This window comes from Ambystoma mexicanum, chromosome 1p (genome assembly GCF_040938575.1).
Source record: "Ambystoma mexicanum isolate Mex_15411 chromosome 1p, UKY_AmexF1_1, whole genome shotgun sequence".
Taxonomy (NCBI): Eukaryota; Metazoa; Chordata; class Amphibia; order Caudata; family Ambystomatidae; genus Ambystoma; species Ambystoma mexicanum.
This window is the reverse complement of record NC_090921.1, coordinates 1,047,690,264-1,047,717,599: the sequence shown is the minus strand read 5'-3', so window position 1 is coordinate 1,047,717,599 and position 27,336 is coordinate 1,047,690,264. Positions and strand designations below refer to the sequence as shown.

The 27,336-nt window shown below is 47.1% G+C and overlaps 1 protein-coding gene across 3 annotated transcripts in view; it reads left to right on the top strand.

The window, feature by feature from the left end:
• The window catches only part of LOC138447912 (pleckstrin homology domain-containing family G member 4B-like), a 1,180,303-nt gene that overhangs the window by 703,528 nt on the left and 449,439 nt on the right, over positions 1–27,336 (top strand). For all 3 annotated transcript variants that reach the window (XM_069604450.1, XM_069604440.1, XM_069604433.1), the window contains exon 8: positions 18,109–18,225. In XM_069604450.1, coding sequence (XP_069460551.1) covers positions 18,109–18,225 — 117 coding nt within the window. The remainder of the gene's footprint in view (positions 1–18,108; positions 18,226–27,336) is intronic.

Genomic DNA, 27,336 nt, shown 5'->3' with positions numbered 1-27,336 from the left:
TCCATGAGGATGTCATGGTTGACCGTATCAAATGCTGCAGAAAGATCTAGAAGTATCAGAGCTGTGATTTTGTCAGAGTCTGTGTTCACCTTTATATTGTTCCTGATTGAAAGGAATGCTGTTTCCGTTCCTCTCATTGGCCTGAAACCTACTTGGGAATTCTTGGGTTATTCTATAGATGTATGTTTTGAGTAGTTTCACTGGGTACGGGATGTTGGAGATCTGTAATTGCAGAGGTCCTCCACATTTCCAGCTATGTCCTTGAGGAGCGGCTTGATGTATGCTGATTTGAAGGATTGTGGCACTTTCCCTATTGAGATTGATTGGTTGAAGAGGTTTCTGTAGTATTTCATGGGTGTTCCTTGTGTGAGGATTGATTTGTATATGTCTGGGGGACAGGGATCCATGGGGGGAGCCCGTTTTGTTGCTTTTGTTTACCAGCTTGACTAATGTCTCCTCTGATATTTGGGGGAAGTTTTTGAAGTTTGTTTTGGCGATCCTCGGACGGGTGGGTGGGTCGAATGTTGGGGTTGCATGGTCTGCTTTGTATGGTCTGTTGGATGGTGCTGATTTTGTTTTTGAAGTGGTCTGCAAGGTCGTTGCATAATCTCAGTGATGGTATAGGGACGTTGTTGCAGCTAGGGTTTTATTTCATTTAGTTTACGATTCTAAACAGTTCTTTTTGGGTGTTGGGTGGTTTGATGATTGTGTTGTCGAAGTATTTCCTTTTGGCTTTTTGTATTTCCTTTTTGTATGGGCGGATTTGTTGTTGGAAGTGGAATTTCTTTTCATTTGTTTGCCTCCATACTAGTTCAAGTTTTCAGTTTTTCCTTTTCGTGGCGCTGAGCGGAGGGGTAAATCATTTTGCTGTTGTTCTTTTGCGTAATGGGTTTAAAGGTTTTTCTTTGGAGATTTTGTCTATCGTTATGGTGATCCAGTTGTGAAGTAGTTCTGTTTTTATGTCCAGGTCAGCTTTGGCCATAGCTGTTGCCGGTGGTTTGTTGTTTCCAGTAATTCAGTTAGGTTGGAATTTTTGACGGTCCTCCAGTTTCTTTTCATGATAGTTGGTAGATTATCTGGTTGTTTGATTGTTGGCGTGGCCAGTGTGATCACGAAGGGAATGATGAGGTGGTCGCTCCAGTGGATCTGAATTGGTGGTGCCGTGGTAATGAGGTTTTTGTTGGCGAAGATTGCATCTAGTGCATGTCCTGCCGTGTGGGTTGCTACATTGACTAGTTGATGGAGCTTCATTGTTTGCAGTTGTTTGGCTAATGATGTTTGTGTGATTGTGGTTTGTTGTCAAACCAGATGTTGAAGTCACAGAGGATAATCAGGTGTTCCTGCTCGATGGATAGGTTGGTGATTGCTTCCGTGAAGGCATCCACGAAGTTTGCATCGTAGATTGGTGGTCTGTATATCACTATGAATTTGAGGTTTGTTTTGGGGTTTGTTGATAGGCGAAGGATTAAAGATTCACAGTTTTTGATGTTTAGAGTATCTTCCACTTTAATTTTAATGTGTTCCTTGTGGGCTATTGCCAATCCTCCACCTCTTGTTTTTTTCTGTTTGCTTGCGCGCACTTGAAATTTTCAGGGAGATAGTTGTGGAGAGTGATTTTGTAGTTGTTGTCTAGCCATGTTTCCATTATGAATAGGATGTGGATACCTCTGTCGCACAAGAGGTCATAAATCTCAGTGGCATATTTGGCCATAGACCTAGGGGGTCATTACGAGGTAGGTGGTAAGGGGTTAACGGTGCCGGTAAAGGTGCCGGAGCCGTCAACCCCTTACCGCCTCATTACAAGTTCTGCTTGCGGGTCCCGCTAAGGCCCCCTGGTAAAACTAGGCGTCCTTAGCAGGTCCCACGAGCAGACCAGGAGGCTAACAACATGCCCGTTATTAATGGGCCCGTTGTTAGCACCCTCCCCATTCCCATTGACCCCAATGGGGGCTCGAATGGGAATGGGGATGGGTTCCTTGAATGAGGAATTCCTCATTCAAGGAACCCGGACCCGGTACCAGGTAAGGGGGTAGCCATGCCGCTAATAGCGGCATGGTTACCTCCTACCTCGTAATGACCCCCCTAGTGTTTTTTTTTTGTTGTTACAAATCGTTTTATTGTTTATTACAGAACAAACAATACATAACAAAGTACGACTTATGCATAATACAGTTTAGGTTCAACTTGGATTTTTTGCTGGTCTGAGAGCGCGGCTTCCAGGCGTCGGTGCGGAGAGTCGGTGGCGGAACATACAAGTTCTTAGTGTTCAGACGTACCACCCAGTTAGGCCTTGTCTTCCCATTTCCACCCACACCTTTGTAAATTCCGGGGGTTACCCCTGGCTCTGTATACTCTCCTTTCCAGACCCATACAACGGTCCATATCTGACACCCATCGGTTTAGTTTTGTATCAGTCGCAGCCGTGCCACTATCCCGACCTCTCTTAGGAACATCAAGGCCTCTACCTATTCTTCAGGTTCGATCCTACCCAAATCTTGCTTGCGTTGCAAGTTGATTAGGCCTTCTGCCCGAACGCCGTGAGTACCTGATATAAGGTGGATGTTACCTTAGTGGGAATGACTACTTCGAATAAGTTGGCCTCCAGCGGGGAGTTGCTAGGAATGTTGCTCAGGGGTGGGAACTGGGCTGAGATAGCGTGGGATATTTACCTGTATCTGAAACCCTCTGCTGTGGACAGCCCGTACAGCAGTTGTAGTTCCTGGAACGGTATGGCCTGCCGTCCTTTGTAACGTCTGCAAGGTTGTCTCTCCCTTTTTTTGCCAGCTTTCCAGGTACCCCACTTTCAACAGTTCCCCAAGGAGTGCTTTGTGCCAAATGGGTTGTGCGACGGTCGGTCTTTGGCCCCATCCTATATCTTGATGAGCTTATGCCCAAACCCGACACGTGTGTTTCATTGGCCCGGGTAGGGTCCATGGTATTGTTTCCCCCCATATAGGGCCTGTCTGTGTGTCCTCCCTCCCAATCATCTCCTCTCGGCCGCAATGTGTGGGAGAGATTGGTCTCCGTGCAGCCAGTCATTTACTGACCACAGCTGGGCTGCCCAGTAGTACCTGCACAGATTGGGTAGGCCTTTACCTCCCTCCCATATAGACCTTTGTAATGTCCGCAGTGCCACCCGGGGTTGTTTCCCTCCCCACAGAAGCCCTCTCAAGGATCCTTCAATGTCAGTGAACGTCTTTTTTTGGATTGGGAGCAGCCATTTTGCAGGACATATAGAAATTTGGGCAGGGCTAGCATTTTGAACAGGGCCACCTTACCCAGAAGGGTCAGTGGGAGGGATTGCCAGTGGGTGACGTCAGATGCGAACCTGTTCATCACCGGGGTTAGATTGAGTTGGGTGTATTGCCCCAGTTGAGGGCTGAACTAGATTCAAAGGTATTTGAAGCCTGCTGTGGACACCGTGTATGGGCATTCTCAAGGGGGCCCTGTTGTTTCGCCCTGTATTGGGAAAAGGACTGACTTTTGCCAGTTGATTTTAAGCCTGGAAAATGTCTGGTATTCCTGTAATATTCCTGTCACGATTGGGCATGAGACTGTGGGGTTGCTCATATAAATTAAAAGGTCATCCGCATAAAGCGATACTGTCTTCTGCCCCCGTGGCCATTTGAATCCCACCCAGTTTGTACTCTCCCTGAGCCGTATTGCAAGCGATTCTATCTTGAGAATGAAAAGCAGTGGCAAGAAGGGGCAGCCCTGTCGCGTGCCTCTTTCCAGTGTGAAGGTCCTGGATGTGATCCCATTTACCCTTACTGCGGCTGCAGGGGAGGTGTATAGTAGTCGGACCCAGGCCAGAAAGTTCTTGCCAAATCCCATTCTGCACATTATTTCCCAGAGGGACTCCCACCTCACCGATTCGAACGCCTTCTCGAAGTCTATGGCGAGCAGCGCCAGTTCATCCGGTATCATGGTGGCTAAATCAATTGCTAGTTGCGCCTTACGGATATTCATTCTAGTGGATTTGGAGGGCATAAAGCCACACTGGTCCCGGGTGTATTAGTGAGCCTATCACTGGCATTAGGCGATTGGCTAGAATTCGAGCCAGAACCTTGGCTTCCCCGTTTCTAGAGAGATTGGCCTGTATGATGAACAACAATCCGGGGGTTTGCCCGGTTTTGGGAGGACTATGCATGCCTGTTTGAGGTCGGGTGGGAGGTCCCCATCTATCTTACATTGGAAAAAGAGGCAATGTAAATGGCCGCTAATCTTATTGCCCAGTCGCTTCCATATCTCTATCAGAAACCCGTTGAGTCCTGGTGTCTTCCCAGGCTGTAGCTGGGCGATTTCTTCGGAAACTTCCTCTTCTGATATGTCAGCTTCCAGTCCGGAAGCCTGTTGAGCAGATCATTTTGGAATGGGCACTTGTTCAAGAAATGCTGGGTCCCAGTCTTGCCGGTCTCTGCTACCCATGCTGTATAGCGCTTCATAGTATTGCGTGAAGGCTTTGGCGGCTATTTCTGTGTCCCCATTGATTTCTTCCCCCGTGGGTGTTTCTTGGGGCTCGGACATGCCTTGGCCCTTCATCCCTCATTTCCAGCCAGGCCAGCGTTTTCTCCCCTTTATCCCCCAGTTCATGGATCTGGCTCTGACAGACCTGGTGGGCTTCTTTGGCGTTGTCCAGCGCAATGTTGTGTAGCGACTCTTGTGCTGTGACGATCGCCCGCTTGGCCCTCTGCGCTCCGGAGGAGAGGAACTACCTCCGTTCGTTGGACCACCCTCTCAGCCTCCTCTACCTTCTCTCTGTGCTGTCTCCTTTTGGCTACGACCATTGATGGGGCTTCCCCTCGTAGCGTAGCCTTATACCCTTCCCACAGTAAGACTGGGCTGTCTACCGTCCCTGCGTTTAGCTCGAAGTATTCATCGGTCTTGGCTGCAGGGCCTACAGTGAACTCTGGGTCCCCAAGGTAGTAGGTGTTGAGGCGCCAGGGTCCTTGGGGCTTTGCCCTCCCATTCTTTAGTTCAGTGATCAGGGGGGAGTGGTCGGAGATTCCCCTCGCTAGGAATTTAGCCTACAGCAGCCGGTGTGTCATGTTGGCGGGGACAAACAGGTAGTCAATGCGTGACATCGAGACATGGGCCCCAGAGAGAAAGGAGTATACCCTTTCGGTGGGATGTAGCCACCTCCACGTGTCTACCCACCCCAGGGATTCAGTGGAGGATCGTAATTTAGTGCAAGTCGACAGGCTTCTAGAGCCTATGTGGGATCTGTTGAGGCCATGGTCCATTACTTCGTTGAAGCCCCACCTAGTACCCAGGTGTCAGCCTGGCATTGAGACGTTAGTTCTTGCAGTTCCGTCAGGAGATCCATTGAAAGTGGGGGGGGGGTGCATAGACTGCTACCATTCCCAGGGTGTTGCCTCCCAGTTCTCCCCTAGCCAGGACGTATCGCCCCCTTGGGTCAGACCTCACCTCCATCAGCTGAAATGGGACCCTCTTGTGCAAGAGTATGAGTGCCCCCCTGGGGCCCTGGGAGAAGCCTGCATGGAAGGACACCTTATAGTTGGTCCTAAGGAAAAACCTGCATTCCGTCCCTGCCAGGTGGGTCTCTGTAAGGAACACGATGTCGGGGGAGTGCCTGTTAAGGTATTGCAAGACTAGTCTCATTTTGACCCCAGAACATAACCCATTCACGTTCCAGGTCATCACTGTAATTTTCCCTTCAAGAGCCATCATCCCAGGGGAGTCCCATTTCTACCCGTGTGGTGCCTCCTCCCGCTTTGATCCGGTAATCCACCCACCCTTTTCTGTGTGTGTCGGTCATAGACCTAGTGTTGATTAGATTGCAATGGATCTTTGTGGTGTGGTTGGGTTCGTTTATTGATCCATGTTTTGGCTTTTTGATGTTTTGTTGTTGTATTTCTGTGTTGTTGTCCCTGATTGGTTGGGGTTCAGCGGAGGCTGCTTCATCGTTGAATAGGTCCATTAGATTTATGGTTGGGTTGCCGAAGTTCTTCGGTTTCATCATCTTTCTTGAGTTGATTCGGTTGTTGGCATTGCCTTTGCGTTCTTGTAATATATGGGGTGAAGGTGTTGGTATCATGCCATTATTTCCTTAGTTCCTCTCTTCTTTTATTTTGGGGTTCCCGATGGGTCTTGGTTTGTCTGGGTATGTCAGTGGCGTTGAAGAGTCGTGGTCCTGCGCTTATTGGGAGGTATGGAGTGAGGTATAGTGATTTTTCTCTTGTGATGGTTAGTTCTGTTGGCTGTATTGTTCGCTGGTGTGGGGTCTGAGGTTGTGGCAGCTTCTATTGGCGGCGGTTGAGGGTGTGGATCCGTTATGCTTGGTCATTGTTCCTGTTCTCTTTGGCGACGTCCAATTCTTCGTCTGGGCATTTTGTCTCCTTGATAGGGTTGGAGTGGGTATTGAGTTCACAGCGGCAGTAGCCCACCGGTTTAGCATTTCGTTTGGATAGTGGTCGGTTTTATCCTCTTATGTTGTGATCATCTTTGATGGGGTCTGTCTGCTTAATAAGTAGGTTTCCAGTGTAACTCTAGCTGGGGTGAGCGGGGTACTAAGTGTAGGAGGGCATAGCGTGGAGGTGGGAGGTATGACTGTTGGTTACTGTTTAACTGGGGTAGATATCTGTTTTATGGTTACCAGCTTTCGCTGATCGCTGGGTGATCTTGGGGATGGGAAAGGCTTAGGATTGAATGATGGCAGGCAGTGGTAGTATCCACCTAGATAGAGCTACCTAGGTATGTGGGAGGCTAAGTTTCGTCGAGAGGTTTACCTTGAGAAGGTACCCTTAGAGATGGGATCTTTGATAGTGGGAGAGAGGTCTAGGTTTCACAGATCGCAGGAAGTAAACCCGAGGGAAACCTAGATTTGACAGAGCGGCAGGAAGTCAATAATAGATAGTTGGAGAAGTCTAGGTACAACAAAAGACAGGTGTTAAATTGGAGGGGCACCTATGTTTAAGTTTCATAGGTGGAGGGAATAAGGCCTAGGTGTCATAAAGTGGTAGGCATTAGATCCAAAGCACCTAGAGTTGAGTTTCCAGGATAGTGGGAGAGCGGCCTGGGTATCACAGAACGGCAGGCATTACATCAAAATCACCTAGAATTGAGTTTCCTGGATAGTGGGAGAGAGTCCTAGGTCCCCTCGAGCTGGATAGTGCTGCGTCTTGCGTCCATGGAGCCTGTGCTTAGGCCATTTGTTGTATATACTCGGAGGCCCACACAGGAGGCAGAGTCTAGAGGCGAGCGTATTGCTTTCTGCTTGCCGACCGTGTCCTCCCTGGTGTGTCCTCTGTGGTGTGCAACTTGTGCTGGAGATGACAGGGGTCCTTTCCCCTGCACTGATCGCTGCTGGAGTGGGTGGCTGCTGTCGGTGGAGCACGGAGTGATGTGTGCCTTCTGCCCAACCATTCCTTGTCCACGACTTCTGCTGTGGTAGCTTTGCCTGTCTTTGGAGCTGTCTGCCTGGACCTCCGGTGTGGTGGGGGAGCGGTGGTGAGATGGCCCTGGGGGGAAGAACACTTGTGTGCTCCCTTTGGGGTATTGGAGGGGCCTGCTCTGTAGGCCATCACCGTCGGTTCGGCAGGCTCCGCCAGTGGCAGGATTTGGGGACAATTCAGCTTGAGAGGAGCCATATTGGGCTGCTTGGTTCGACCCATTGGATCGTGCTTCGGGGTGTCTCCGGAGATTTTAAAATTGCTCTAAAACACATAATGGCATGCATAGACTGCATATTAGTGACACAAGACTGCTCCTACTTAGATGCTGCTGCCTTTTTCTAGCTAGAAGGTAGTGTTGCAAATATTCAGTTAGGAGCAAGCCCGACAGGCGACAGTCTAAGTTATCTTTTGAGGCAAGGTGTACGGGGAGCCCCTTTCCGATACCCCAGACATCAAGGGTGGATAAAGCTGGTTGTCAGACTGCCTCTGAAAAAACTGGAGACATCTGGGCTAGTTTCTTGGAGTATATATCTGTGATATGTGGCATTAGCTTTAAACTCGATAATCTAGCATGCAAGGTGAAGTGTCTACAATATCTTCTGGATCAACAGAGTATAGACTGGATGAGAAGAGTAAAATTTCTGCAGTGGAGGAATCTGCATTAGTCATTGATGAGGACATAATTAAGATGGCTTAATTAAGATAATTTATGCTAAAATGCAGATCGCAAGGGGAAGTCAAGGCGTAACAACATACACATCCGAGGAGTGTCGAAATCCTCTAACATTGGATGTATGGAGTTGTTTGTTGAGTCTATGATTAAGTAACTGTTTCATGCTACACGTTTGTCTGCCCTTTTGGTAGTGGAGAAGACCTACAACACTCCTATTCTAGTGCAATCCTGGGGAAGACCTCCTCAGCCTTTTATTGCACAATTGATTATCGCAACATGGGTGACCACCTTCGTCAGGCCCGATAGGTGAAGACTTGTTGAACGCTACTATTGGGATTCAAATGCTAGGACTGAGGCCTTGTTTGGAAGATCTATATAGCAGGACATCTTTCATTAAATTGTCTTTGTGCTCTTATTGGTGCATCCATGCTCCTCCCAGGCATTGTTGGGATAGTCTTTCAAAGTTAAGCAATCTGCAAAGGAGATAATATCCATTAGAACAACAAGTTACATACCTTATGGGGAACGTTGCTTCTGACAAATGCGATGACCTTATCTGCCCCCTCTGCTTCCATTAGTCGCCTCTGAACCCTCCCAGTCCTTCTGTGGCAGTAGATATCTGAGGAACTGTTGTGCTCCGATTGAGTGCGCCACTTATACCCTAGGCACCGTCACTTCCAGTCGAGGTGGCAAAGTGCGCCCTCACGACACTGCGGGTATGGATTGCACTGCTTGCCGCCATGCGAGCGTGATTCAAAGTTTTCTGAGGTTGTAGCTCGAAGACTGGACATTTCAAAGATAAGGGGCCTCATTACGAGGAAGGCAGTAGGGGTTAACAGGGCCGGTAGAGCTACCGGCCCCGTTAACCCCCTACCGCCTCATTACGAGGTCTCCTCGCGGGACCCGCTAAGGATACCTCGTAAAACCAGGCGTTCTTAGTGGGTTCCACGAGCAGACCAGGATGCAAACAACGTGCCCGTAATTAACGGGCCTGTTGTTTGCATCCTCCCCATTCCCACTGAGCCCTATGGGAGCTCAAATGGGAATGGGGATGTACCGGGTCGGGGTTCCCTGAATGGGGAAATACCGGCCCTCCAAGGTCGGAATGGCCCGGTAGTTCCCCATTCAGGGAACCCGGTACCCAGAATGGGGGTAGCCATGCCGCAAATAGCGGCATGGCTACCTCCAATGTCGTAATGAGGCCCAAGGACTATGCAGAGGACACATTGGGCCTCATTAGGACCCTGGCTGTCCCGTAATGAACAGTGCCGGTACGGGACCGGCACCGTTCGATACGGGCTACCCTATTACGAGGCCTGCTAGCGGGTCCCGCTTTTCACGCCTGGTCAGACCAGACGTGAAAAGCGGGACCCACTAGCAGGCCAGGATGCTAACAACGGGCCCGTCATTAACTGGCCTGTTGTTCGCATCCTCCCCAATCCCATTGAGCCCTGTGGGGCTCAAATGGGAATGGGGATTGATTTTTACCGGGTCCCAGAAAAGGCCAATTACTGGGTCCGCCAAGGTCCGAATGACCCGGTTATTGCACTTTTCTGGGACCCGGTAAAAAAATAATTACCGGCGGCAGCCGTGCCCTTAATAAGGGTCGTAATGAGGCCCATTGGACCTCATTATAAGTGTTGCGGTAAGGCAGCAACGGTGCCAGTAGTGCTACCAGCGCCATTGTTACCTCGCCGCAACATTACGAGTTATGCTTGCGGGGGCCGGTCTGGACGCCTGGTCAGACCAGATGTGCAGGGCGGCACCCGCAAACAGTACCGGATGGCAGCAAGGGCCCCGTTATTAACGGGGCCGTTGCTACTATCCTCCCCATTCCCATTGAACCCTATGGGAGCTCAAATTGGAATGGGGACGTACCGGATCCCACGAATGGGAATTACCGGGCCCTCCAAGGTCTGAATGGCCCGGTAATTCCCATTTCGCGGGACCCGGCATAGCTACCTCCAAACTCTTAATGAGGCCCATTGTATAAGTCAGAGCCAACGTTACACACATGATATGTAACGTATTCATGTGGCAGACGTACCCACGACAATTGTTCAAATTAAATCCGTTTGTACGTCCCTTACAAGATTATTCCTATTCCTCTCGACCCACATATCCATGTAGCAGTTTTGCTGCATGTACAAATCCACATCTGACACACCACAGACACGTGGATTTCTAAGAGTTCAATTTGTAGCTCGTGTTTTCACAGAGATGTAGGCCTTAAAAACTTTAAAACAAAGTGCATGTCTTGTGTGCCTACTATTAGAGACTACCCCAAATGAATTATAGGTTGGACCCTCTCCTTCATCACCCAATTACATTTTCCCCCATTGGTGGTTAAGGGATATAGGGCCTCATTGTGACCCTGGCGGTATGGGCTTAACGGCGGCGGTAGAGCTGCTGGTGCCGTTAACCCCATACCTTCTCATTACAAGGTCCGTTCGCGGCCCAGCATGCTAACAACGGGCCCGTCATTAACGAGCCAGTTGTTAGCATGCTCCCCATTCCCATTGAGCCCTATGGGGGCTCAAATGGGAATGGGGATGTACTGGGTCCGGGTTCCTTGAATGGGGAAATACCGGGCCCTCCTAGGTCGGAATGGCCTGGTATTTCCCCATTCAGGAAACCCGGACCCGTGTTTGGGGGTAGCCATGCCCTTGTTAAGGACACAAACTCGTCAGATATGGAAGGCCAACTACCACAATGCATCGTGTGTGTCGCAAACTCGTAATGAGGCCCATAGTGTTGTTTTGTGGTGTAATACAATAGTTAGCAGGTGCCTTCGGAGTCCGTATTGTTCTTATTTGTACCCCTATTATACTTTTAAAGGTATTGGCACCACTCACATAGAATTGATACTTTTAAAAGTGTCTATTTTAGGTGTATCATCAACTTGCTACCCTTCAGGGTTGCTATGGCACAACACCTGCTAGTGCCATTACTTTACTGTGTGCATATGTTTTGTGATGTGCAATGCCCCTACTCTTGATACATTCTCGCATTTTCGATGGGATTCTGTTGTCTATTAACAGTGATGCAAACACCATCTCGACTAAAGATTATCTGAGAAAATGTATCCCGATAGTGGTATTAACTTCAGCTAAGAATGCTGCTTCTGTCCACTGGCTGTAATAATCCACTAATACCCGTGCAAATCTCTTGCGCACTCCTACCTTGTTGCACAGATCGATGATACCAAGAGCCACATTCTGCCAGGCTCTCTACGCTATCTAGGCCGGTAGCAATTGCAGTGTGTGGGCTACAAGTACCATGCTGTTCCTTCTGCACTCATTGCTCATCCTCGCGAAACAGTTAGGATCTTTATTCTCACCTAGCTACCAGCAAGGACGTATTTGCGTATAACCCGCTGTACCTCAGATTCTTGGTTTGGATTGCTTTTTCCTTTAGCCCTCTCTCTAGCAGCAGCATTGTTCTCCTAATCTTATTAGACATCGCTCTACTCTTCCACTCTTCATGAATAATGAAATAAAGAACAATCTGTTTCTTACTTTCCTGGGCTAACCCTTGCTAACATAACTTGTCCATACTGTACCACCCTTTCTTAGAAATGGGACACCCATTTATAATGCACATGTCCGCTATGCAACATTCTGTAACATTGTTTTTCCTCTTAACTGTATCATGTTGGTTAATTGAAGCCTTTGACGGTCTGCTATGTAATAACTGGTATCAGGTTATATTATTGAGAAGAATTATAGACACCACAAGCACACCCTCAGTCAAATATGTATTAGGAATAATAGATGTGGAGAAGAAACTAGATGTAACCGAAGATGTACTTTAAGGTGCACGGGAGAAGGATGCAACCTTGACACCTAGGTTGCGTGATGTGGAGACAATACAAATAAGTTCCCTAGTCGGGAACTCACGTCCCCTGCACACTATCTTTTGTCTGGAAAACCAGACCAATAATTAGTAATGTTCAAAACATGCCTTAAATGTAATTATCTATATTTTCAGAAACAGAATATTCTTGAAAGAAAATTTCTCAATCAAACAATTTTAGGTCACAAGAAACCATCTTCTTTTTATTCATGATGTCGAAGTCCGGAGGGGGCCAACGCGTTTCGAGTGTAGCACACTCTTCATCAGGGGCAATAAGTGGTTTCTAGAGAGTAATTACAATTGTACTTACATTAATAATATGACATAGTTTTTTTTAAACAATTTTGACAATATATACTCAATACATTAGTATCATAAATCTGTCTTTACATCATCTTTGTATTCGTAGTGAAAAATACTATTGGAAAAAATAATAATAATTGGTGAATAAGTGCTCCTAAATGTGACGGTAAAGCACTTGATAAAGATTAAAAACACAAGGTTAGAATCTTTGATGTGTCTTCCTTTTTAGTTTAGTCATCTACATATTAATATCTCTTTCCTTTAGCCACTTTACCGTCACATTTAGGAGCACTTATTCACCAATTATTATTATTATTTTTTCCAATAGTATGATAAATAGGATCTTTTCATAATTAATAACATCCATATTTCTATCACCAGAGTATTTAAATGGTTATAACGAATGTTTAGAGATGAATACAGTGATCACTATGAATACAAAAAACTCCCATGTGACCCACTTCCCAGTCAAATGTACTCCTTCATGAGATGCCTATAAAGGTTCGACCATGGATGTAACATTTGGTAGACATTGTGTGCAGTATTTCGTGGGCACCTGTACTGGCTTAACGGCATTAACAAGTGATTCTTTAGGCCTGATTCCTCCACGGATTAGTGTGGCCTAAGTAGTAAAATTGTGATTGGTATCGTTTGCATTTCTCTTGCTACAATGCAAACCCTTGTCCTTGTAAAATACTAAAAACTCTCTCCAGGACTTCTACGTGTTCTTTCTCCCTATTGATATAACCTTGAAAGAATTTCAAGCCTGTCACTCCTTTGAAGATATTACTCATTTTAAGACAGGGGTTGTGGATTCCAGTCCAAATGGCATTCTAATGAACTGGTACAATCCAACGGTGTCATGAACTTTGTTAGCAGTGTTAATCCTAGGAAATATTTGGTAGAAGTCACCACACAAGCTTATGGATGAAACGCTGCTGGAGCTCTTATTTTTTTCCATCTCCCCTGTGTTTGGCAAGGCCTGGCAGTCACCAACTATGTTTGCTTATGGTTTATTTTGCCTGGTAGCAGCAACTTGTGAAGTTCATTAGGTAGTCCGAGTGGCGCTTTCCTCACCTTACATTTGACAGCGTGGCACCATTGTTACATGTTATCTTTTGTTGTACGTTTTTCATTATATCAATGATCTTGCGGAAAACGTCTGGTTTTTGCTTTTGAATTGGGTGGCAATTTTCTTTTTGCAGACCAGCAATACCTGTTCTGTTGCCACTTGTTTGAGGGGCATGCCAACCCCTTCTTGTTGTCTCCAACATAATGTAGATGGTCATTGGCTTGCACTTCCCCTTTAACAGTGATGTGTCAGCTCTTGTATGCCATAATTGTCTTGAATCAATCCACCATGTCAGTCCTACGATGTGAGTACTGATCAGGAGCAACCAGGCTAGGTTGTAGATTCTTGATTTTGATTGCCAACTTGTCTTTATCTAAAGGGACCCAGAGTGTACCATGAACTCTCTTTTTACACCACATATTGTGGGGTTGCACCTGAGTCTTCTAAGTGAGGTAATACTGCCTTTATCTTTGTCACACCGTATTCCATGCCATCTATGGCCTTCAAGTATATATTGTATTGTACTTATCATTTATTTAGCGCCTATTACCATTATTATAGTCTCAAACCGCTGTTAGTGGGAAAGCCCTCGGAAGACCGAAGTCCAGAGTGTTGGAGATCACAGAGTTAGAATTTTGGCCCCCCTCAACACCCATCCACATGCCTGATCTTTGTGGGATGTTTCTACCGGACCATGGCCAGCCCTGCTAAGCCTTATTGTGGCCAAATATGTGTTGAATTCCTGCTTCCACCTTTCCCGGGTATGGACATAGGTCCATTTTGTTCGTCTGTTTGGGGCGTACCGGGATATCGGTGAAGGTTTGCTGTTGATGTAGGCTATTTTGGGTGGGGAAGAAGATCCTGCGAGATCTCCTTGATCCTGGGGCCTCAGGGAAGCTAATGGATGCCGGACAATCCCATCCTGCTTGTCATTTTCATAAAGTAAAACAACTGAAATGGTGACAGTTGATTCTCTGTATCATACTATTGCTCCCAACATCTAGTCCTCCTCTCCAGCTCACCTCTTTGGGTAACTTCTATGAAATGTGCTCTTTCAGAAAAACTAAAATCAGCAGACCGTGGCATGCACTCAACAAACTCATCCATCAGTACAATCCGCCGTAAGCAGTTTCAACAGCAGAATCACCAGACACTGCAGCAAAAACAAGTATCCTCCTCACCAGGCAACCCATCGGAAACCGTTAATAGACAGGTTGAATCAATATTGCTCACTGCACATTGCGCCAAGCTCCTTTATGCTAGGGTATGTGAAAGTGTGCCTCCTCTTTGAGATGACAATATAAATACGGCTCGATTATTGTGTGGTAAATACGTGTCCTCTTAGACTTCAACAAGGAGCAGTGTACGCTGCTTCCCCTGTTAAAAAAAAGTGCTTAAAGTGGATCAAAATGCCCCATTCCTTTAACACCACGACTACTAGGCACATTTAAATGACCTAGGAAAGGTTTCAGTTAGCTAGTGCTTAAACCGATGCTGGAGACTCGTCTCATGCAAAGGCCAGCTCACTGGGAGTTTTTTTTCGCAACCAGGTGTTTTACTGTACCAAGGACCTGTTTAGTGGGATGTGGTGGTTACACATTTGAGAATAATGCCAAATCATTTCATTGCTATGGCAAGCAAAAAAAACACAGACAAGCTGTCCACTTCTGCAAACGAAAACAAAATATCCCACATAATTGCCTGCGCCGCGAAGGCCTTTCGCAGGTAGACTCAAATGAAAACTGTATTGGTGAAAATCAAAAATCACAACATTGTGATCATTCAAACTTGTAATCAGTGATTTTTACAAAATGTATCATTGGAGTCCCTTACTTGGCGTTCTTCCCTACAACAGGTGTGTCTACATTTCATTACTTAAGTTCAAGATGGTAATCAGAGCTGAGTGCTATTGTCTGCACCATTGGTTCCGAAGCTTAGGCCTCTGCTCGGAACATTTTGGACTCCATAATGAAAGAGTGCAAAGCATCCACAGACAGGACAGTTGTGCCGCCCATTTGTAACATTGTACCCGGGCCTGTCTGTGTTCCCTGCCTTGTCAGATCTCAGCTTTGGGTCCCTTGCACCTCATCCTTGCAGGAACGTTCTGCTAGGGGGAATACATGCATCTCAGGAGAAAGGGGGACATCAGCTGAGCCCGCTCCTTTGCCGATAAGTTGAGGCACACCTTTTAGGTATTTTTATTTGTATTTAATATTATTGTAGGTGTATTATTTTTTTTTTTTTTTTTATTTCTTGTACATAATCACAGAAAAATGATTTTACAAGAAGAAGAGACAAAAGAAAGGAAGTACAGTCTTGTACCCGACCCTTCTTTACTTTTAAGACAATCGGAACTTGTTCGAGAGTAAAAGGTACAGTAGACGGTTGGCCACCATGTTCTTTTAGATGGGGCGAGCCGAAGTAGGCCCAGGGATCGCGAACAAATCGAGATGAAAACCTGCCAGTTTGGGCAAGTCGTTCGCTTGACCAATCCTTCAGCAAGGGTCTGTTACGGTAAATCAGCCACTGCCATGGAAACAGGTTCTGCAGTACCAATTTTACAAAATGCAGCTTCAAGTATTTTAGCCGTGGCTACAGACCATCGAGTTTTTTCCCCTGATATAAGACGAAGGCACCAAGTTTCTTCTTCAATCAGGACTGAGTCCGCCCATAGAGGTAGCAAAAAGGCAGAGGGTTCTGAGCAAAGTGAAGGGCAGCTTAGAAGTAAGTGGCGTACTGACTCAATAGAGTCAGGGTTTTTACACAGTCTACATGTTTTAGAAGCAGAAAGGTTTCTTATCCCTAAAATTTCTCTGGTGTGCAAAAGTAAGGCCGGGCCCTTAAAAACGTGCTCCTTAATTTTTTTTTTCGGAAATTTCGTGCAATAAGCTAGCAGCGTTTTGAGCCTATTATATGTCGGAGGAAGGTGATTCAGTAGTTTGCATGATGCCGCTTGTTCAATAGTGTTAATCCAGTCTTGGTTCTTCAGCTTCCCATTTACTTTTTGAGGATTCGTGATGAGATCGTCTGTTGTGCATGCTAGGTCTTGAAGTTTGGCCACCTGCTTTTCTGACCAACTCAAGAGAGTAGAACAGTTCGATGATGCCAACTCTTGGCCGATTATCTCAAAAATAGGAAGATTATCTTTCAGGAGAGTCTTCCTAAATAACGCCAGAGCAGCCACGCTGACGGTTGCGCTCAAAGAAAGAAGCCCCAGTTCTCTTCTCACAGATGCGATTGGAATCGCGTTGGGGAGTCCGAGGATGGTTTTCCATATGTAACCCTCGAGTTTCAGCCAAAGCGAGTTGGGCGTGTTAATCATAGCGTCCATCCCGTAGGTGAGTGCCAGCACCATTTTGCCCTTATAAAAGTTGATGGCCGGCAGCAGGGAAAATTTGCCGAACTTACGGTCGACCAATTTGAGTTGGGAGGTTAAGCTTTTGGCTTTGGACCACAAGTGAAGTTGCATCGCGGAATTACATGTAGTCCCATCCAAAGCTACTCCAAGATATTTAAAGTTCGACACCACCTCAATTCTTTTGCCATTCACTGCCCAGTTATTGCTGTGTTTCTGGGGTGGATTTGATTTAGAGAAGATCATGATTTTGGTCTTTGACTTATTTATGGATAAGTTGTTGGAGGCCATGTAGTTTGCTAAGTTATGAAGCTGGTGCTGTAAGCCAATTGGAGTCTGATCGAGCAAAATCATATCGTCAGCATACAAGAGTCTGGACAGTCTTGTGGTGCCAAGTTTCGGCGGGAAGCATCGGACTGTAGCTTCTGAATCCTTGAAATCTCCCAAAAAAGCCACGAACAAGGCGAGAGCCAGCGGGAAGCCTTGCTTCACTCCTCGATTGACTTGGATTTCCCTAGAGAGCGTCCCTTGCTTGTTAAGACGGACAGTAAGCGTGGTTTTGGTATGGAGGGCAATTATGGGATTCAGAATCTTGTTCGGGCAATTCCATTCAGCCAACTTTCTCCACAAGAGTAGTCTGTCCGCCTTATCAAATGCCTGGGAAAGGTCAATAAATGCCGCGTAGACAGTTGGTGCGCCCTCTTTTATTTTGGATTTCACGATGTTAAGTATGAAAATGTTCACAAAGGTGCTACCGTTTTTCTTGAAACCCAACTGCACAAACACTGTAGGTGTATTATTGGCTCTGTACGCTCAGTCATTCAACACTATCATTTGATAGAGCCGCTCCCACAGCATATGCCTACGGCACACATTATAAGTGTTGTAAAGATAATCATTAATGCTTAGTGTGTTTCTGCTGGGTGAAGGGTATGTAACACACTGTCAACTAAAACCACAAACTAAACTTTTAATCCTAGGTTCATGTTACATAGTAACATTTTGACATCTCATTGAAACGCTTATCACAAACTGTGCCTATAGTGAAGGTCGGCAACTTAACGTTAATAGTTTTCGTCTTTGCCAGTGCTATTGTATGTAATCGTGAGGTGCTTATTTTCCTATATGCACCATTAGACTACGGCCCCCTAGAAACCATCAGTTATGCAGTGCTTCATTGCTATAACAAGGCAGTTTGGCATTTGACAAATTGCAGTGAATGTTGCATAACAGTAAGGGATCCTATTAAGATTGGACTCACCACCCCTAAGCTACATTATGCAATGTTTAGAACTTCGCAAATCTATAATTCAACCATTCCTTCACACAGTATAAGTAGTCATTGGTATTGGTTGTGATTGTGATGGATGGATTTTGTTTTGCAGCTCACTTTGTTATCAGCAATATTAACCTCTGGTTCTCCTTTCTCCTCCAGTTTGAGCTCCTTACATCTGTGAAGGCCTTACATAAGCACATCGATTGCACTCAGCTGCCACTGGACATGGGCGGGACCTTCCCATACTGCCACCGCGACTGGCTGAGCTTTCGCCTGGTGAGTCAGATTGCCTCCAACAAAGAAATATAAGATGTTGTCATTTAGGGTAACCTGAACCCGGTAACAAGGTTCTTGAGAAGAAGTAAAGATGGTCCTCAACATTCTGCACTGTCTAGAGATCCCTGTGAAGGGGGAACAGTAGAGCTAACTGTGGTTTTGAAGTTTGGATTTGGTTTTAGCGTTGAACAGTCGGTGTATTTCGATATTGCTCTCTGCGTAGAATTGGATCATTCCAGTTCTCTCTCCATGTCTTCTCTTATGAATCAATCTCCAGAATAGCATCTTGGGCGGCTGCCCATACAAGTCTTCAAGCAGAGCCTGAGACGTATGCCACAGTAACTTGTTATAAAGTCACATGCAATGCAGGATCTTATCATCTGGTATTTGCATCAGTATTAAAATTGTGTCCATTGACTCACAGGTGTCTGTAATGAGACAATGAAATGTTTACCGCAAACCAAGTTGTAAATGGGAATGAAAATGTGCAGTACTATAAAGCAGCCACCAAGCGGGTTGGTCTGTGAAGTATAGGGCGTGGCCTAATCATAAATATTTGCTAATGTTCTCCAGTATCAAGTCTTTTTTATATTCAAATATTTGAACATTTCCACCTCTAAATGTGGGCATCCCAAGAACTTAAAACTATAATTCAATCGAAAAAATGTAGTTTTTCCCCTGTTAAGCATAATCACCCTTTTAGAACCTATAGGCAACAGCCACTGTACCACTAACCAGTCAATGCTGCTTACTTGTGTTTCAAAACCACAGCCTCACTTCAGTTTTTTTACCATTAGTAAAAGGAACTCCTGCTGCTTTGTTTATTCTGCATTAGAGATCAGTGTTTTTGGAAAGATGTTCTTTGGCCCACTGTGGTAACAGACTATGCTGGGTTTTTCTTTTTATATTTCCAGCAGTTACAGACTTGGGTTGAACTCGTCCTCCAGCGTAGATATTGCGGTTTCTGGTGTGTTCTACTTCATGCTGGAAGTCCTCTTCTTTAGCTGTTTGAACATTCATGAACTCTTTGCTTCCTTGGCTTACATTATCCTATCGTCCCAGTTTGAGTCCTAGGTATCGAAAGCCGTGAAAGAGGTTGTCACAGATTGTACAGACCGCTCTGAAGCTTGAGGACGGTCCAAGGGTTCCGAGGGGTTTCCTTGAAACTTTGTAGGCCCTAGGACCATCCCTCTGTTTCCTGTCTCCCTTGGCGTACTACCCTAACCTAGGCATCTCTAACCCCAGGTTAGTACTGCCAATCAGTAACCCCTACTGCCTCTTTCTCTCTAATGTTACTGATGAGGCTTGCACAGCAGATCTGAAGTTGTTTTCGGGGAGGAAGGGCTTCAGTTTCCACAGGCGAGAAAGTTGGTACTGGACACCGTTTGTGTCTTCCTTGCTATGTGCTGTTTGAACGTGAGGTGCATGTCAATGTTGAACCCAAAGTCTTGGCAGAGGGGACAAGCTGGCGTGGGAATCCCCTGAGGTTCATAGCCGAGAACCAGGTCTAGATTTAAGGGAGTTCGGTGTTGGTCAGCAGTAGGAATTCGTCTTGGAGGGCTAGAGCTTCAAGTAAGCACATGAAATCCTGGACGAGATAAATGTGAGGCAGGCTTTGAGCCTAATGGATGTCTTCGATGGAGGATATCTTGAGGTAGATCTGCGTGTCATCTGTGTATTGATGAATGTGGATGTTGTGTGGAGAGAGGAGGGTTCTGGGTGATTCTATGCAAAGATTGAAGAGCATGGGGGACAGGATGGATCCTTGCGGGACTCCACATATGATGGGTAGAGTTTGTGATCTGGAAGAATCCATTTGTACAAACTGTTGGTGGTTTGCAAGGTAGGATTTTATCCAGCTGAAGACGATCTCGCTGATCCCCATGGAGCGATGTAGATTGTTGGTGAGTGTCTGGTGGTCTACTGTGTCAAATTCTGCTGAGTGGTCAAGAAGAACTAGGAGTCAAGGATGGCCATCATCAAGGATTTTAAGGGCATCGTCTATCACTTTGATGGTAGCCGTTCCTGTGCTGCACCTGGGTCTGAAGTCCGATTGGTAGGACTGAAGGGGGTTATTGGCTTCAATGTGTTGGAGGAGTTGTATGGCTACTGCTTTCTCAAGGATCTTTCCTAGAAAGGCAAGATGAGTAACGGGCGGTATTTGCTGAGATCGTCAGGGTTCATTGTTGGTTTCTTAAGACGTGGGAGGATTTGTCTGATCTTGAGGGTCGAGGGGAAGGTACCTTGTGTTAGCGAGCTGTTGCTAATTGTCCGTTAAGGGAGGAGTGCTTCAGTCAGAAAGTTCTTGAGTAAGGAGGCATTAAGGATGTCATTGCATACAATGTGGCCTTGAGGGATGTTAAGTTGGCAGTGAGGTCTTCTATAGTTAGTGTCTTTAATGTTGTCCAGGTAGTTGTGGTTTTGCAAAATGGGATGGGTAGTGGGCTGTGGCATGGTATCTGTGTTGGCCGATCATGTTGATCTTGTTGATGATGAAAGAGTTCATGGTTGTGGATTTTATTTTTCGATGGAGTGTGCTTCGAGTGAGTTGGGCAGAGGGTTGATGTAGTGCTTGATGGCTTTGAAGAGGGCTCTGCTTTCATTGTTGGCCTTGGCTATGGTGTTTTTGAGTAGTTGGCCTTGGCAGTGTTGATTAGTCGCCAGCGTGTTGCAGAGTTTCTTGAGCTGAGCGGGGTTGGATGCGCTGCAGGGTTTTTGACAATTATTTTCTTTTTTTCTGATTGCTCACTTGTTGAGGTTGAGTTCTTGAGTGTACCATGGTGCTGAAGGTTTAGGTTTGAGTGTATGCCGTTTCACTGGGGCATGGTCATTGATGTTGTTTGTGAGGGTAGTGTTGAGTTCTTGCAGAAGCGAGTTGCAGTCCTAGTTCGTCAGAGGTACATCAACCCATGCGAGGTGAAGTTTGGTGAGCTCTTCTGTGAGAACCTCCACTGGGAAGTTCATGAAGGATCTGAAGGCTTGGTTGCTTGGTTTCCAATGTGTTTGCTTTAGAGGTGTGGTGTGACTAATCTCAAAGGGGATTACCAGATGGTCCAACAAGTCGAGGGGAATAGGAGAGCTGTCATGAAGGGTGGGCATTGTGGTGATAAGGTTGAGGATATTACCTTTTCTGTGAGTTGGTTTGTGTGCTGTGTGAGGTTCTGTTTGTCGAGCAGGCAGTGGATAGCTTCATTGATTTGGTTGCTCGGTTGCTAGGGATGTTAAAGTCGCAGACGAAGATGATGATGGCATGCGTGAGAGACATGGCGGTGACCAAGTCCGTAAAGTCTTTGATGAAGGAGATGTTTGGCTTGGGTAGTCTGTAGATGAAAGGAAAAGTGACTGTATCCGTTGGGGAGAGCGGGAAGTGACAGGATTGGTAGCTCTCGCCTCCACTCTTTGATGTTTCTCCTCCTCCCACTACTACACTCCTCTTCCCACTACTACACCCTTTCTCCTCCTCCTCCCACTACTACTACACTCATCCCACCAAGCTACTCAACCAGCCTCCTTCCACTCTGGACCAGCAACTTCACATTCAACCTTTTCACTAACATATGCTACTCAATAGCCCCACAAACAGGCACACTCAAACTGCAGAACGCTTACACTCACTAAACCCAATAGCTGCGGTACTCCACTGTCTCCTCCTTTCTCCTGTTGGTCTCTTGGTCTGCCTCCTCCTTCCCTGACCTCACCCGGACAACCCACACTTCCTGTTTTCTGTACCCAGATTTTCTCCTTCCCTCTCCTGGGTTTGGTCATCTGACCGTGGCCAATCTAGCAGGTCCTGTCTTCACCTTCAAGGGCGTGTATGTGCAAGGAGGGGCCTATCAAAAGTGGTCTTATTTGCACCCACTTTCTCCATGTTGGCTTGCCTCTTAATTTGTTTGGCGGCATAAAGTCACTGTTCCCTTTTCCGGTTGGGGTCTCCGATCTGGAGACCCTTAGCATAGGTTTCTTTGGGGAGGATGGGTCCTGCTCCCTGGGTAGTCCCTGGTGGCCTATGGGGCCTCTAATATGAGGTCCAGGCCAGACAGTTTTCCTCAGCATGTCTGTAGTGTCTATTTGACTGCTGCGTCGATGTGCGGCTTCTCTTTCCCTCTCCTCCTTGCTCGTTCCTCGTGCGTCAGAACATTAGATGGAGCATGGTGCGGGCTCTGCTTCTTCTTTTTCTGTTCTCCTGTGAGCAGAGAAACTGCCAAAGATCTTGATAGGGAAGTATGGTGTGAGACAAAGGGTTACTGCTCCATAACATACAGGCACTTGGGGAAGGGGTGGAAACTGGGCTCCTCGCAGTTGCCGCCTCCCCCTCAAGTGTAGGGCTGGCTCGGTTTTCCCTCTGGGAGGGCCACCACCCTCGACTGCAAGGGGTCTCTACCCCTCTTGACAAGGCCCATACACTGGCCTTGTCACAAGGTGGAAGAATCACCCGTGTCTGCATTAAGGTTATCTTGTCTTTGTGCCCTGCTTGCTCTTCATTTAGGCGGGTTGATCCCTGGCCGTATCCTCTCTTTTGCACTATGTAAGGTTCCGCTAATTTCAGAAAGGAGTCTGTGGCTCTGCAGGAGACTTCTCCAATCGGATCTTTCCACTATGCGTTTAAAGAATGTTCAATGAAGTTCTTCTCCTGCAGCGGACCTGGGCTTTGAAGACCCTGTTGTTAGACAGCTTTTTATCATTTGTGATTCCTGCAAAAAAACATGCAAGAGAAAGATGTTATGGGGGTCTGACAACTCTAATTAAGATGTCTCTAGAGCTCTGGTTCTCTCTAGGCTGGAATACTGCAACAGCCTCTTTCTAAATCTGCCTGCTTCTACTCTCCACCCTCTGCAACTCATCCATAACAGGACTGTGAGACTTGTCCTTGGCCTCAAGCCCAGGGATTGTATCTCTTTAGCACTGAAATCTCTGCATTGGCTGCCAGTGGCTGTTAGGCAGAATTATATGCAGTACGCTTTGGGAACACCACACACAATTAAGGCTACAAGTGACAGTACAATTTCACCTTTGGTACAAGCCTGTACTACACAGTTATAGTGGTAGCAGTAGCGGAGCAGCCAGACTTATCTCAAGAGTAAGTGAGCAGTATCAAATAGTTACACAAAGGACAGCAATTACTATGATTCAGGCAAACACTGACTCAAGGTTTTCAAGGAAAAGATTTTCTGATGTTTGTTAATCTGCTTAGAATCACATGCTGTGCATAGGTCCGACATCCAGTGGTCACTGCGGAGTATTGCATTTTGTTTTTCGTAGTCGAAAAGGGGACGTCGACAAGGCGTGTCTGTAACACTATCTCTATAGTGACGTGCGTTGTACCCACAATCCCTCACGCGTCGAGGTCCCTCAGATTGTTTTTTTCCGCCCAGCTTATGGTCGCCTTACGCGGAGCTCCTAGAGAGACATTGCAAAACAATTACTACGGACCTCGGTCCTTAATATATACTTATTGTAAGATCCCTCCCCTCGACGTTAGCTGTGAAGCTGTTTCCCCGCCGTGCAAGTTTTCGACAGAGAGGAAGAGACAGAGGAGATCCCTCGGCGCTGCCGAACACGTGACCAGGCCTCGCCGGCCAACATACAGTAGGGAGAGTGGGGGTTCGAACTTTTATCTTCTCGTCGAGAATGTCTTTCTTTCTCCCCTATCTTTCCCTTGGGGTTGTTATCAACAGTTTTTATTGCCTCAGCTATGGAGAGGACACCTTTTAAGTTTTGCCCACGCTGTAGGGGCAAATACACTTGGAAGGACAAACACAAGCTCTGTAATCGTTGCTTGCCCCTCGATCATAAAGAGGACAGCTGCGCGGCCTGTAAGCTCTTGAAACCAAGAACACTTAAAGAACGGAAAGTTAAGAGGTGGGCGGACTACGCTATGTCGAAGTCAGTTTCCTCACCCGCTGCCGCTGTTACAGAAAGTGACGAGGAGGGTGATAACTCGACGTCCGTTACGGAAGTCATTAAGCCCTAGAAGGAGCGCTCGCGCTCCTCGACGTCCGTCCCCGGCCCCGACGGGCTCGGCTCACGCCCTGCTTATGGGGATGAACACCCCGGCGACAAGGACGCACACAGACCCCATAGGCCTAAGCACACAACCCACGGCTCTTCTTCGTCGAGGACGAAGGATCCACCAGCGCCGAAGGGGACGCAGGGCACTCCGGCGTCGACCTCAAACCGCAAGGGTCTCAAGCCCCACCCGCAAACGCAGCCGCGACCAGCGATTGGGCTTGCATCTAACACGGGCGCTACCTCAAAAACATCCGACGTAACGCTCCATAGAGCGGCCGTCGAAAAACAACGCGCAGCGCAGGCAACGCCGACTCCAGAACCCTCGACTGACGAACTCGTCGTCGAGAGTCTGGCGAGAATTGTTTCCGAGGATAAACGTAAGCGGACGACGAAACAGACATCGAATACCGCACCCAAGGAAATAGAAACGCCGAAAAAGCACAAGAGTAGCCAGGAACTGCCCCATTCATCTAAAGGCACTTCTGAACTACCGGAGGGCTTTTCTGAGGGCGACGGAAACCTTTCGTCGACGTTGTGGGAGCGTTCGAAGCGTTTTGAAGGTGATAACACTGATTTCCCCCCTCTAGACTATTCAGGGGTTCCCCATGAGACCATGGAAAGACTCCATTCTTGTATGGAAAAGATGGAGAGGTTTTTGGGTAGCCAAAACCCACCCACACCCAAAAGACCAAGACAATGGACCCAGGATGACCCTAGGGTCAAGATTCCTAGGCTGTTTCCCCCTTCTACAGATGCATATGACCTCACTGAAGAGGAGCAATACCTCCAGGAAGATGAGGAGTGTTTAGGTGGAGAGGAAGAACATGAGGAGGAGAGGTTTGAGGAAGACCCTTACACTAGCGCAGGAGCTCTTGAGGAAGATACAGCTACCTCACAGCCCTGGCACTCCCCATCAGTGCAGCCTTGGCAATCCCCATCAGTGCACTCAGACCCTGATGTCTTTCACCCTTCTCCTCCCAAGGGCTTACCTATTGGGAACACCTCCCCCATAGATGACCAGCCTTCACTTAATGCACTATTGCGCAAGGCAGCAGCGCATTTTGAAATAGACACAGGGGAGACTCTTCCGGACATAGACTTTGTAGAAAAAGTTATTAAAGAAAAAGCCCCGGTCAGTCAGTCCATTCCGCTCCTGGCTTCTATAAGGAGAAGAATAACTCCTTCCCTTTCCAATCCGGCCTTAGTCAGAGGGGTCAACCCTCGGATAGAAAAGCTCTTCAGCCCTTCGTCTTCTGACCCTTTGTACATCAGGGGACATTCTATTCCGGACTCTCTGGTAGTTACTAACGCAAGAAAGAGAGCGGGGGTACCACTATCTACTAGTGAGGCACCACCTGACAAAGAGGGCAAGAAGCTCTATGCACTTGGGAAGAGAATCACGACCTCCGCCGCCTTCTCAACTAGGATTGCGAATAACAATTCCCTATTAGCTAGCTACGCAGATGCACAGTGGAGCAAGCTGCGCAGCGAAGCAGAGGACGCACCAGAACCCCTGCGTTCACGCCTGTTGGCTACTATATCAGAGGGAACTCTTGTAAACCAGGGCATCGTAAAGAACTCCTTGGATGCCGCAGAGACAGCTGGACGTTCCCTGGTTCAGGGAATACTTCTCAAACGCCATGTCTGGCTGCGCAATTCGGGATTTAAGCCAGAAACCCAGGCTTCCCTAATAAATAAGCCCATAGAGCAAACACATCTGTTTGGAAAAGCAGTTGATGAGGCCCTAGAACATGCGAAGAAGGAGTTTGATACCATCAAGACTCTTGACCAAATTTCTAGGCCACCTAACAGACGCAGCTATGGCAATAGACGCTCCTTTTGTGGCCAATGCCAGCAGCAAAGCCAACAACAATTTTACTCTGCTACCAACTGGCCCTCTAACCAAAGCACCCAGTTCAGTCAAAGAGGCCAACGTCGTGGCAAAGGAAGAGGGCGCGGCTCCAGTCCAAAAGGCCCCACGCCCAATACCAACAAATGACCCAAAGATTCAGGTCCCCTCCCATGCATCACCGGTCGGGGGCCGGCTAACATTGTTCCTTTCAGCATGGGAGGGAATAACGTCAGACCGCTGGGTATTATCCACCATAGCCCACGGATACTGCATCGAATTCAACGGTTCCCCAAAATACAGACCCCCACGGAACCGGCGCATGACACCGGAACACCTCACTATTCTTCTTCAAGAAGTAGAAGAGCTACTAAAAAAAGAAGCTATAGAGGCTGTCCCCCTATCGCAGGTAACAGAAGATATTTATTCAGTGTACTTCCTTGTACCCAAAAAGGATTTAACCATGCGCCATGTATTAGATCTGCGTCCAGCGAACAATTTTGTCAAACCCCAAAAATTTCGTATGGTAACCTTGCAGGATGTAATCCCACTGTTATCACAGGGGGATTACATGACAACACTAGACATGAAAGATGCATTCTTTCATATTTTAATGTTTCCAGCGCACAGAAAATACCTCAGGTTCAAGATAGAGAACAAACACTACCAGTTCAGAGTACTACCCTTCGGGATAGCATCTGCACCAAGGGTATTTACGAAAGTACTGGCAGTGGCAGCGGCCCACCTGCGCAGATTATCCATCCCGGTTTACCCGTACCTCGACGACTGGCTCATAACAGGGGATTCTTACGAAACATGCTTCTCCAATACCCAAAGGACCGTAGACCTTTTGTCCCAACTGGGCTTCTCCATCAACGAAAAGAAGTCCAGCTTAGACCCCAGCCAAATCAAACAATTCCTAGGGGCTCTAATTCGAACAAAGGACGGCCTCGTGTCCCCTCCAACGAGAGGGTCCAAAACATGCTGTTTCAGACCCCCCATTATGTGGCAGGTCGAGAGGTTACGGTACGCAAAGCAATGCGTTTGCTAGGGATGATGGCGTCATGTATTTATTTGGTACCTCACGCGCGCCTGCGCATGCGCCCAATGCAAGAGTGGCTCTACAGCCAGTGGTGTCAGGCCAGCGGACAATGGGACGATCTAGTGGTGGTCTCGCAGGCCTTGGTTCTCTCGCTACGGTGGTGGACAAAGGAAAACCTGTTATTAGGGAAAACTTTTGCCACACCCGCAGT